At 48.9% G+C, this 13,627-nt stretch overlaps 1 protein-coding gene across 2 annotated transcripts in view; it reads left to right on the top strand.

Moving 5' to 3' along the window:
- The first annotated feature begins 10,926 nt into the window (after positions 1 to 10,926).
- The window catches only part of FXR1 (FMR1 autosomal homolog 1), a 95,318-nt gene continuing 92,617 nt past the window's right edge, over positions 10,927 to 13,627 (top strand). For both annotated transcript variants that reach the window (XM_069727252.1, XM_069727253.1), the window contains exon 1: positions 10,927 to 11,051. In XM_069727252.1, coding sequence (XP_069583353.1) covers positions 11,001 to 11,051 — 51 coding nt within the window. In that variant the 5' untranslated portion in view covers positions 10,927 to 11,000. The remainder of the gene's footprint in view (positions 11,052 to 13,627) is intronic.

The raw sequence follows: 13,627 nt of genomic DNA, 5'->3' as shown, positions 1-13,627 counted from the left end.
GGGGGGTTTCCACTGTTCAGGCACATCAAGGGGTTCTGCAAACACGACATGCTGTCTGATCTAAATTCCAGCCAATTCTGCGTGAAAAAGTCAAAAGGTGCCCCTTTCCTTCCAAGCTATGCCATGCGCCCAAACAGTGATTTACCCCCACATTTGGCGCATCACCGTACTCAGGACAATTGCACCACAACTTATGGGGTCTAATTTCCTGTTACCCTTGGAAAAAAAAAAATTGGGTTCAAAAAGATCATTTCTCACCGCACAAACAAAAACATTGCTTTGTGGGTCGTGTCCGGCCGTTACGAGTTGCTTATGTGCTTTTCAGTGTCTCCGGTATGTGTCGAAAATGTCATCTCGACTCGTACCGGAGATTCTTTTGAAAGAGCTGTGTAGGGGGGGATTGTGTGTGTGTGCATGCGCACGTGTTTACACAGATTCATACATATCTACATCGGTTTTGCGTGTGTGTTTCAGTGTGGATATATATGTGTGGAAATGTATATATAGATATATTTTGTTTTTTGAATGCACAATTTTTTTAAATAAATTTATTGGCTTGTAATCTTAGAGAGACTCTGTCACCCCAATAATCGTATCTGAGCAAAGCCCACCGGTATCAGGGGCTTATCTACAGCATTCTGTAATGCTGAAGATAAGCCCCCGATTAACCTTTATTTCTCATCTTTCAGGTTACGAGTATACTCACCCAGGGGTGGTCCCGTCCGATTGGCGTCGCGATCCGGGTCTAGCACCTCCTATCTTCATTCGATGATGTCCTCTTCTTGTCTTCTTGCAGTGGCTCTGGCGTACTTTGTCTGCCCTGTTGAGGGCAGAGCGAAGTACTGCTGTGCGCAGGCGCCAGGGCTCTCTGACCTTTTCCGGCGCCTGCGCACTGCAGTATTTTGCTGTGCCCTCAACAAGGCACATAAGTACGCCTGCGCCGCAGCCACTGCAAGAAGACAAGAGGACTTGAAATAAAGATAGGAGGCGCTGTACCCGGACAGTGACACCCATCGGACCGGGACCGCCCCTGGGTGAGTATAATCTAACCTTTATTTCTCATCTTTCAGGTTACATCAGGGGCTTATCTACAGCATTACAGAATTTTGTAGATAAGTCCCTGATGCCAGTGGGCTTAGCTCAGATACGATTTTTGGGGTGACAGAGTCCCTTTAAACATTGTAGATCGAGAAACATCCAGAGGTGTGGGATCGCGCTAGTGAAGACTACAAGGCCTCACATACCGAACGTGATGCCTGGCTGGCAATAGTGATCGAAATATACCCCCAGTGGCTTCAGCTACCAAAAGCGGGACAAAAAATGCTTTGTAAGTATTTATTAATTTGAATGAATTTGTGTAATTTTTGAATTATAGATTTTGGAAAAACTCTTTTTTTTTATTGTTTCATTTAAATGGATGACTTAAAGAAGAGGTGGCGTTCTGTGACTGACCGGCTGGTTAAGTCCCTGAGGACTACAAGCGGCACCTCGCCATCCAAGAGGAGGGTGCCCTACGCAGACCAGCTTATTTTGACAAGCAGGAATTTGCCGAGGTAAATTATATACCGTATATACTCGAGTATAAGCCGACCCGAGTATAAGCCAACCCCCCTAATTTTGCAACAAAAAACTGGGAAAACTAATTGACTCGAGTATAAGCCTAGGGTGGAAAATGCAGCAGCTATGAGTAAATGTTAAAAATAAAAATAGATACCAATAAAAGTAAAATTAATTGAGGCATCAGTAGGTTAAGTGTTTTTGAATATCCATATTGAATCAAGAGCCCCATATAATGCTCCATACAGTTCATTATGGCCCCATAAGATGCTCCATACAAAATAGGCCCCATATAATGCTCCATACAGTTCATTATGGCCCCATAAGATGCTCCATACAAATATGCCCCATATAATGCTCCATGCAGCTCTTTATGGCCAAATAAGATGCCCCATATAATGCTACATTCAGTTCTTTATGGCCCCATATAATGCTCCATGCAGTTCTTTATGGCCCCATAGATGCCCCATGCAGTTATGGTGGCCCCATAGATGCCCCATGCAGTTATGGCCCCATAGATGCCCCATATAATGCTCCATGCAGTTACGGCCCCATATAATGCTCCATGCAGTTATGGCCACATAGATGCCCCATATAATGCTCCATGCAGTTATGGCCCCATATAATGCTCCATGCAGTTATGGCCCCATAGATGCCCAATATAATGCTCCATGCAGTTATGGCCCCATAGATGCCCCATATCATGCGCCATGCAGTTATGGCCCCATAGATGCCCCATGCAGTTATTGCCCCATAGATGCCCCATATCATGCGCCATGCAGTTATGGCCCCATATAATGCTCCATGCAGTTATGGTCCCATATAATGCTCCATGAAGTTATGGCCCCATAGATGCCCAATATAATGCTCCATGCAGTTATGGCCCCATAGATGCCCCATATCATGCGCCATGCAGTTATGTCCCCACTTAATGCTCCATGCAGTTATGGCCCCATAGATGCTCCATGCAGTTCTTGCCATTCATTGTGCCACATGTAATGCTGCTGCACTAAAAAAAAAAATGACATACTCACCTCTCGTTGCTGCTAATCAGCATCCCGTCTCTCCGCACTGACTGTTCAGGCAGAGCGCGGTGCGCACACTAATACGTCATCGCGCCCTCTGACCTGAACAGTCACGGCAAGAGGACGGGAAGACGAGGCGGCGGTGGAACGCGGAAAGGTGAATGACATACTTACCTGCTCCCGGCGCTCCTGACGCGGTCCGTGCATGTCCCGCGGTCTTCGGGAGCGGCAGTTTCTTCCTGTCGTGAGCGGTCACATGGTACCGCTCATTACAGTAATGAATAGTGGAGTCCATAGTCATAACTTTAATGAGCGGTACCAGTGACCGCTGAACAGGGGAAGAAGCTGCAGGCGCCCGAAGACCGTGGGACATGCAGGGACCGCGTCAGGAGCGCTGGGAGCAGGTGAGTATTTGACAAGCGTCGCTCCCCATCACCCGCCGACCCCCATGACTCGAGTATAAGCCGAGAGGGGCACTTTCAGCCCATTTTTTTGGGCTGAAAATCTCGGCTTATACTAGAGTATATACGGTATATTGTTTTTATAATCTCCAATTTTTCCAATAGTCATTTAATAACATGGCTTTTGATTCTTTCTACAGGACTGAAGGCAATATAAGGGACCAAACTCCAAGGACCCATGATGGCAACAGCCCAGAGCATGGTCTAGGCGAGGGGTTGGAGGACTTCTCTTTGTGTTACTCGCCAAATCCTCTGGAGGCCAGGCCTTCTTCCGCAACGTCTGAAGCTGGTTCGGCATCTTCCTGTAAGGATGGAAGTTCGTCGTCTGCGGTGGACGTGGCGTCAGGGTCTTCTGAGGCTGCTCCTGCCTCTAGCTCTGCTGGTGGCGTGTCAAGGACCACTGGGATGGGGGCTGGTTCTGCCCATTCCATGACATTGAAAAGGGCTGCACCCAAGAAGGGAAAAAAGAATGAGGCTTCAACTAGTGTGATTGAAACACTCACTAGTCGAACCCTCAATCTGATTGATAATTCCCAACAAGATGAGCTGGACAAATTTGGCTCATTGTTAGCCGGCCGCCTAAGGTCCATGCCGCAGGACAGGTAGAACATATATATGTCAGCAGCCAACGTTCTGCTCATGGCTGTTGATGTCCCATCCCCTATACCCCCGTCAGCAGCCATAATCACGGGGATTATGAATTTATTTAATCCGCAAAGTGTGCCTCTACCACCACCAGTTGCATCGCAGCGTTTTGGGCAGGCGGCAGCATACAGCCCCTCCAACAACTGGCCACCACTCAATGTCTCCAAATACAAGCGTGTCCTCCCAAGACATGTTCCCAGGGTATGGGTGCGAGCCGGAGCACCAACAGTTTTAAAGATATTATTTCTCCACAAACCAGCCCGGCCATCCCAACCCCAACCCCCCCCCCCCCCCTTCTGTCCTGTTGACAGCTTGTTATCCTGTCCATTTTTGAAGGACAAAAAGTTTGGACAATGTTTGTCCAATTGTTTTGATATTTGGGATATGTTTGTTACATATATAATCTGTATTAAAAAAAAAATTATTTGGAAAACTGTGTCTGTGGTCATTTGTAAAAAAAATAAAAAATAATGGAAGTATATGCTTAGAGTTTTGGTACTGTCAATGGAAAATGTGATGAGGAAAAAGTGTGTCAAAAACTCAAGGAGACAAGATTTAAAATTTAAAACTAAGTACTTTTTTTTGTTTCAATAAATGTGCAACAAAAACGGGCCTTGATCGCTTGTGGTTAGGCGTCAGATCTTCTCTGAAAGAAAAAAAAAATTATAAAAGTGCAAAAAATAAAAGACATAAGCCAAGCTTAGAATGGCACATTGGAAATTTATATGGAAACATACAGTGGGGCAAAAAAGTATTTAGTCAGTCAGCAATAGTGCAAGTTCCACCACTTATAAAGATGAGAGGCGTCTGTAATTTACATCATAGGTAGACCTCAACTATGGGAGACAAACTGAGAAAAAAAAATCCAGAAAATCACATTGTCTGTTTTTTTAACATTTTATTTGCATATTATGGTGGAAAATAAGTATTTGGTCAGAAACAAAATTTCATCTCCATACTTTGTAATATATCCTTTGTTGGCAATGACAGAGGTCAAACGTTTTCTGTAAGTCTTCACAAGGTTGCCACACACTGTTGTTGGTATGTTGGTCCATTCCTCCATGCAGATCTCCTCTAGAGCAGTGATGTTTTTGGCTTTTCGCTTGGCAACACGGACTTTCAACTCCCTCCAAAGGTTTTCTATAGGGTTGAGATCTGGAGACTGGCTAGGCCACTCCAGGACCTTGAAATGCTTCTTACGAAGCCACTCCTTCGTTGCCCTGGCGGTGAGCTTTGGATCATTGTCATGTTGAAAGACCCAGCCACGTTTCATCTTCAATGCCCTTGCTGATGGAAGGAGGTTTGCACTCAAAATCTCACGATACATGGCCCCATTCATTCTTTCATGTACCCGGATCAGTCGTCCTGGCCCCTTTGCAGAGAAACAGCCCCAAAGCATGATGTTTCCACCACCATGCTTTACAGTAGGTATGGTGTTTGATGGATGCAACTCAGTATTCTTTTTCCTCCAAACACGACAAGTTGTGTTTCTACCAAACAGTTCCAGTTTGGTTTCATCAGACCATAGGACATTCTCCCAAAACTCCTCTGGATCATCCAAATGCTCTCTAGCAAACTTCAGACGGGCCCGGACATGTACTGGCTTAAGCAGTGGGACACGTCTGGCACTGCAGGATCTGAGTCCATGGTGGCGTAGTGTGTTACTTATGGTAGGCCTTGTTACATTGGTCCCGGCTCTCTGCAGTTCATTCACTAGGTCCCCCCGCGTAGTTCTGGGATTTTTGCTCACCGTTCTTGTGATCATTCTGACCCCACGGGGTGGGATTTTGCGTGGAGCCCCAGATCGAGGGAGATTATCAGTGGTCTTGTATGTCTTCCATTTTCTAATTATTGCTCCCACTATTGATTTCTTCACTCCAAGCTGGTTGGCTATTGCAGATTCAGTCTTCCCAGCCTGGTGCAGGGCTACAATTTTGTTTCTGGTGTCCTTTGACAGCTCTTTGGTCTTCACCATAATGGAGTTTGGAGTCAGACTGTTTGAGGGTGTGCACAGGTGTCTTTTTATACTGATAACAAGTTTAAACAGGTGCCATTACTACAGGTAATGAGTGGAGGAAAGAGGAGACTCTTAAAGAAGAAGTTACAGGTCTGTGAGAGCCAGAAATCTTGATTGTTTGTTTCTGACCAAATACTTATTTTCCACCATAATATGCAAAAAAAATGATAAAAAAACAGACAATGTGATTTTCTGGTTTTTTTTTTCTCAGTTTGTCTCCCATAGTTGAGGTCTACCTATGATGTAAATTACAGACGCCTCTCATCTTTTTAAGTGGTGGAACTTGCACTATTGCTGACTGACTAAATACTTTTTTGCCCCACTGTATATGGTCTTTTCTACTATATAATTGTCTAAGGGTCACTTCCGTCTGTCCTTCTGTCTGGCTCGGATATTCATTGGTCGCAGCCTCTGTCTGTCATGGAAATGTAAGTTGCTGATTGGTCTCGCCAGCTGCCTGTCATGGCTGCCGCGACCAATCAGCGACGACCACAGTCCGCTTAGTCCCTCCCTACTCCCCTGCAGTCAGTGCCCGCTCCATACTCCCCTCCAGTCACCGCTCACACAGGGTTAATGCCAGCGGTAACGGACCGCGCTATGCCGCGGGTAACTCACTCCGTTACCGCCATTAACCCTGTGTGACCAAGTTTTTACTATTGATGCTGCCAATCCAGCATCAATAGTAAAAAGATCTAATGTTAAAAAACAAAAAAACTGCTATTCTCACCTTCCGTAGTCCGACGATACTATGTGGGCTGTGCTATATATTACGTGGCCAGTGTTACATACTGCGTTATATACTACATGGCTGCTATATACTACGTGGGCAGTGTTATATACTACGAGGCTGTGTTCTATACTGCGTGCTATATACTATGTGGCCACTGTTAGATACTATGTGGGCTGTGCTATATATTACGTGGCCAGTGTTACATACTACGTGAGCTGTTACATACTGCGTGGCTGCTATATACTGTATGGGCTGTGTTATATACTATGTGGGCTGTGTTGTTATTTACTGCGTGGCTTATATTAACGCATCGGGTATTCTACAATATGTATGTATATAGCAGCCACATGGTATATACCACAGGCCACGTAGTACTCCTATATATTACATGGCCTGTGCTATATACTATGTGGCTGCTATATACATATTCTAGAATACCCGATGCTGGGCGCCGCCTCCTCAGTGCTGTTTTCAAATCATTCGGCGCCTGCGCTCTTTTGTCCTGCCTGGGGCAGGCGCAGTGAGCGCTGCCCGTCTGACCTCATATGCAGTCTCGCAGACTGCGCCTGTGCGGCCGCCCTGCTTGTGAATCCCAGCCCCGCAATGTGAATAAATCATAAGACACTGCGGGGCTAGGATTTACAAGCAGGGCGGCCGCACAGGCGCAGTCTGCGAGACTGCATATGAGGTCAGACAGGCAGCACTTACTGCGCCTGCCCCAGGCAGAACAAAAGAGCTCAGGCGTCGGATGATTTGAAAACAGCGCTGAGGCGGCGCCGCCGAGAAGACAGTTGAGTGACGGCTGTGTGGCGTGTGCAGCAGGGGGGGAAAGGCCTGCCTCCAGGACTGAAGACAGGTATTTCGGACAAATTACAAAACGCATTATTTCAGCATTTACAGCACCAATAACTAAAAGAGCCACCTTGTCAGAATGCAGCATTACTGCTGCACAAGGTGGCTCTTTTAGTTTCTAACGCGTGGGGGGGGGGGGGGGGGGGGGTGACAGGTTCCCTTTAAAAAACGCAACATGGGCACACAGCCTGTCATAGATTACCGTCATGACTCATAAAATACTATAGACCGGGGTGGAGGAAGGAGCTAGTCTGCCGCACGTTCTCCTCAGGTACACTACACTTAAAGGTAATCTGTCCCATTCAGTAATGCCATTTACCTGCAGGTATAGGGTTAGATATTATAGAGGTAGGGAGCGTTTGTTTTAATGCCAAGTGCCTTAGGGCAGAGGTCCCCAACTCCAGTCCTCAAGGCCCACCAACAGGTCATGTTTTCAGGATTTCCTTTGCATTGCACAGGTGATGCAATTATTACCTGGGCAAGACTAAGGAAATCCTGAAAACATGACATGTTGGTGGGCCTTGAGGACTGGAGTTGGGGACCTCTGCCTTAGGGTATTTGCACACGATGCGGATTTTGCTGCGGATCCGCCGCAGTTTCCCATGAGTTTACAATACAATGTAAACCTATGGGAAACCAAAAACGCTGTGCCCATGCTGCGGAAAAAAAACGCACGGAAACGCGTTTTATTTTCCGCAGCATGTCAATTCTTTTTGCGGAATCCGTAGCGTTTTTACATCTGCTCCAATAGAAAACTGCAGATGTAAATCCGCTGCGGAATCCGCAATAGAAAACGCGATAAATCCGCAGTAAAAACCGCAGCGGTTTTGCACTGCAGATTTATCAAATCCGCTGCGGAAAAATTTGCAGTGGACCATTCTACGTGTGCACACACCCTTACTGGTGCTGCAACTGCAGGGAGAAAATAAAGTCCTATCAGAGTATCATCCCTGTGGCAGATGCTTCCAGTCTTCCTACACATTGGTCACACTGTAATCTCACCCAGCCACTGTGAGAGACAGCACCACCCTGATGACTGGAAGCAGCAGCCGCAGAGAGGATGCAAGTTCATTTTCTCCCTGCAGCCGCTGCTCCTTTACACCTGGCATACATGCTATTTACATAGAGAATTACTCCCATATCAGCAGGTAAACAGCATTTCTGGATGCAAAAAGTTCCTTTTAAGTCCAGACTGAACAGGGAAAAAAAAATGCACCATGTAGAAGCTAAAGCAGAAATCGGACGGCTGCCATTATAGTCACCGGGTCCCTTCCATATCAGTTTGCATCTATTTAGTTACATGTCTGTTTTCTATATTGCACCTTTGAAAAATGTCTTCTCACACCACGGGTCAGATAAGGTGGGAGTACGCTATCGTAACGATGGCGGCTCCATACCCCGTCAGTGGCCATTAACCCTCCGTCAGGGGCAATATGTTTCATAACGAGTTTAGGGGCATTGCGCCTGTCCGACACGGGCTAGAAAATTGGCTATATTTTCCTTTTTAAAAAATTTCAATGCTCTAAACGTGATCAGTTACCTTAAAGGGACACTGTCACCTGAATTTGGAGGGAACAATCTTCAGCCATGGAGGTGGGGTTTTTGATTCACCCTTTCCTTACCCGCTGGCTGCAATATTGTTTTGAAGTTCATTCTCTGTCCTCCATAGTACAATCTTGCCTTGTGCAGGCATGTACTACGGAGGACAGAGAATGAACTTCAATCCAATATTGCAGCCAGTATGTATGGAAAGGGTGAATCAAACACCTGAAAACCCTGCCTCCATGGCTGAAGATTGTTCCCTCCAAATTCAGGTGACAGTGTCCCTTTAATAGGAATGTAATAAATGAGAATACACATAATCAGGTGTAAAAAAAAAAAGTTTAATAACCAGAAAAGTAATGTTTCTATGGCTTGAGCATCCTCCTCATGCTCTCCATCTTGATCTGTATCAGACACATCTGGACATTCTTCTACATCATCTTCTGAATCAATGTCACTTTCTTCCCCTAAATCTTCTAGCTGTAAGGGGTCTGTCTCATCATCAAGCAGTATATTTTGCACTTGCTCAACATGAAGGGCATTGGACAAGTCAAATATTCTCCTCGCCATTTCAGAAGAAAAGCAGAAGCAAGAGAGAGAATATGTGTTAGGGCGCAATGTGCCTGAGAAGCACACTCTTATTTCTAACAAAACCTTCTATGACAAATCTACAAATTTAGCACTAGCTATTAAAGGGAACCTGTCACCCCGTTTTTTGAGATTGAGATATAAATACTGTTGAATAGGGCCTGCGCTGTGCGTTACTATAGTGTATGTAGTGTACCCTGATTCCCCACCTACGCTGCACAATACATTACCAAAGTCGCCGTTTTCGCCTGTCAATCAGGCTGGTCAGGTCGGGTGGGCGTGTTCACAGCGCTGTTTCTTCCTCAGCTTTACGTTGGTGGCGTAGTGGTGTGCGCACGTTGAGTTGACTAATCCACTGTGGGCACGTGAACAAGGAGCACGCGATCTGCGCTATCACCCCCTGTCATCGGTGGGGGCGGCCATCTTCCTGGGGCCGCGCGTGCGCAGATGGAGTGCTCTGCTGCACGGGGCTTCAGGAAAATGGCCGCGGGATGCCGCGCGTACGCACAAGAGATCGTGGCGGCCATTTTCCCAAAGCCGAGTTTGCATCTCGGCTTTGGGAAAATGGCCGCCGCGATCTCCATCTGCGCACGCGCGGCATCCCGCGGCCATTTTCCTGAAGCCCCGTGCAGCAGAGCACTCCATCTGCGCACGCGCGGCCCCAGGAAGATGGCCGCCCCCACCGATGACAGGGGTGATAGCGCAGATCGCGCGCTCCTTGTTCACGTGCCCACAGTGGATTAGTCACCTCAACGTGCGCACACCACTACGCCACCAACGTAAAGCTGAGGAAGAAACAGCGCTGTGAACACGCCCACCTGACCTGACCAGCCTGATTAACAGGCGAAAACGGCAACTTTGGTAATGTATTGCGCAGCGTAGGTGGGGAATCAGGGTACACTACATACACTATTGTAACGCACAGCGCAGGCCCTATTCAACAGTATTTATATCTCAAAAAACGGGGGTGACAGGTTCCTTTTAATAAAACAAGATAAAAAAACTATTGGGATGAATAAAAACAGCAAAGGTGTGACACGTTCAGGGGCAATGTGCCTGAGAAGCCAAAACACTGATATCTGATCTCCTGCAGCACAAGAGGCTTCTCAGGGTTCACACAGCCTAGGAAGGTACCGGGAGGATGGTGTTTCCCAGGCAAACCACTGAAAATAGAGAAATGAAACTCAGTGAGCTGCGCCTGTCAGATCATTTGCCCCTGACGGAGGGTTAACAAGCCATGAGGAGAGCCATTACCTCAGCCATGTGTGACACTACCGGCTATTTAGGGCCGGGGCTATATTTAGGCAGACACACATGCAGGACAGTGCGGGACACGGTTCCCGCCACCAGAGTCCATGGTGGGCAGGACACACAAGCCTCTCCGACACCTCACTAGTTCCCGCCATTATAATAACGCCCACCTGCCCGCTCCTCAGCACACGGCGACCACCTCTACTGCCTCCCTGTACTCGGGGTCTCCTCCCCTTCCTCTCCCTCTTCCCTCCCCCAGAATTTCTCCCTCCCTCCTTGGGTGACGCAGAAACTTTCTAGAAATCCTTCCCATCGCCCTTTGCGTTTCCAACATGGAGGACCTGACGGTGGAAGTGCGCGGCTCTAACGGAGCTTTCTACAAGGTAACGGGAATACACAGGCCGGTGGCTGGAATGGCGCGGGCAGCGGGCGGGCACAGGCAGGGCACACCGCAACACGGGACGGAGCCGGTGGCCGTGGGCGCGCTGGGATCTCTGGGCTCCGAGGGCGGCAGGAGGAGGCCGCGGCGGCTGCTCTGTGGTGTGCAGGGGGCACCGTGGGGCGGGGGTCGGGGGCTGTTCTACGGGGGGCACTAGCTCCCTTATAGGTCGGGATTGGGCCTGGTGAGCGGCAGATAGTGAGCGATATGTTGGGCTATCGGCCGACGGCTGGGGAAGCATCATGGGTACCACTGCCCGCGCCCTGGCCACCTCGCCCACTGCACTTGTGCTGGGTGCAGGGACCTGTGTGCTGTGGGTGCAGGGACCCGTGCTGGCCGCACTTACTACTGGCCCTAGTGTGAGGCTCCTATCAGGGCCTGTGTACACTGGATCGGACCCAATGGGGTCTTACGATATATGACGGTTATCATGAGGGATCCCCCTTGGACCGTGTCTGATCCGCCCTGAGGGATTCTCGAAGACTGTGTCTGATCTGCCCCGAGGGATTCCCTCCCCTCCCCCGACTGTGTCTCCCGAGGGATTTAAACCCCCCCCCCCCCACGGACTGTCTGATCTGCCCCAAGGGATCCCCCCCAGACTGTCTGATCTGCCCCGAGGGATCCCCCCAGACTGTCTGATCTGCCCCGAGGGATTTCCCCCCCGGACTGTCTGATCTGCTCCGAGGGATCCCCCCCCGACTGTGTCTGATCTGCCCCGAGGGATCCCCCCCCCGACTGTGTCTGATCTGCCCCGAGGGATCCCCCCCCGACTGTGTCTGATCTGCCCCGAGGGATTCCCCCCCCCCCCGCCCGACTGTCTGATCTGCCCCGAGGGATCCCCCCAGACTGTCTGATCTGCCCCGAGGGATCCCCCCAGACTGTCTGAAATGCCCCGAGGGATCCCCCCAGACTGTCTGATCTGCCCCGAGGGATCCCCCCAGACTGTCTGAAATGCCCCGAGGGATCCCCCCAGACTGTCTGATCTGCCCCGAGGGATCCCCCCCCGACTGTCTGATCTGCCCCGAGGGATCCCCCCCGACTGTCTGATCTGCCCCGAGGGATCCCCCCCAGACTGTCTGATCTGCCCCGAGGGATTCCCCCCCCCCCCCCGCCCGACTGTGTCTGAAATGCCCCGAGGGATCCCCCCAGACTGTCTGAAATGCCCCGAGGGATCCCCCCAGACTGTCTGAAATGCCCCGAGGGATCCCCCCCTGGACTGTCTGATCTGCCCCATTATTATTATTATTGCCTGCTCCTGGTAATAGTTGTATTGTCAGGGCACTGCTGACCTTGTGTAGTCAGGAGTCTGTACATACAGTAACTACAGACATCCCCTATTAACAGAAGAGGTCGTCGTCCGCCTCCTTGTTCATTCTGATGCCGGGTAACCTGGCTTTCACTTTTCATATCTTGTGCACTTTTAGTTTGGGATTTGTTGATGCAGCTTTTGCTAGGAAACCATAAGGCATTTGTAAGCATCAACTTTTACCCATTTCCTTTCACAATACCAATTACTGTTAGAGTAGCATTACCAGGAGTAGGGCATCAGCCGTTCTCCAGTAAGACAAGCTTGGTGATCAGTTACGTGAATATTTTACACTAGATGGTAGCCTGATTCTAACGCATCGGGTATTCTAGAATATGCATGTCCACATAGTATATTGCCCAGCACAGAGCCACGTAGTATATTGCCCAGCCGCGTATTGCCCAGCCACATAGTATATAGCAGATCCACGTAGTATATTGCCCAGCACAGAGGCACGTAGTATAGAGACTTAAAAAAAAAACCAAAAAAACCAAAACATGTACTCACCTATAGCCCGTTGAAGTCCTGCTATACTTACCCTCTGCCGCCTTTCCCGCTCCTCTCCACGCTCCCGGGATCGCTCTATTGTAAGCAGCAGCTTGCGGTCCCATCCCAGGGCTGGTGTGAGCAGGACCTATGATGACGCCGCGGTCACATGACCGACCGTAACGTCACGGCAGGTCCTTGTCCCACACCAGCCCTGGGACTGGAGCGGAACCTGCCGCTTGCAATGGAGCGGTCCCGGGAGCGTGGAGAGGAGCGGGAAAGGCGGCAGAGGGTGAGTATAGCAGGTTTTTTTTTTTTTAGTTATTTTTAACATGACATATTTTTACTATTGATTCCGCATAGGCAGCATCAATAGTAAAAGGTTGGGGACACAGGGTTAATAGCAGCGGTAACGGAATGCGTTACCGCCGGCATTAACCCTGTGTTAGCAGTGACCGGAGGGGGAGTATTGAGCGTGCGGGGAGCGGAGCGCCGGGGACAGTGACTGCGGGGAGCGGGCGCTGGCTATTTTCTTCTTATAAGCCAACACCAGGAGTGGGTGATAAATCCAGAAGTGGTGACTTGTTTCTGTTATACTTATTCATTTGATTGTTCCCCTTCTGGTTTTGGCTTACAAATACTGCTGTATAATGGTGAACGTGTGAACGTGGCTTTACTGTGAGTGCTGTCAACATTTGCGACATTGGTATACTATCTCATGGATTCTT

This window comes from Ranitomeya imitator, chromosome 5 (genome assembly GCF_032444005.1).
Source record: "Ranitomeya imitator isolate aRanImi1 chromosome 5, aRanImi1.pri, whole genome shotgun sequence".
Lineage (NCBI taxonomy): Eukaryota > Metazoa > Chordata > Amphibia > Anura > Dendrobatidae > Ranitomeya > Ranitomeya imitator.
Note: the sequence above shows the minus strand (reverse complement) of the source record. Positions and strands in the feature narration are given on the sequence as shown.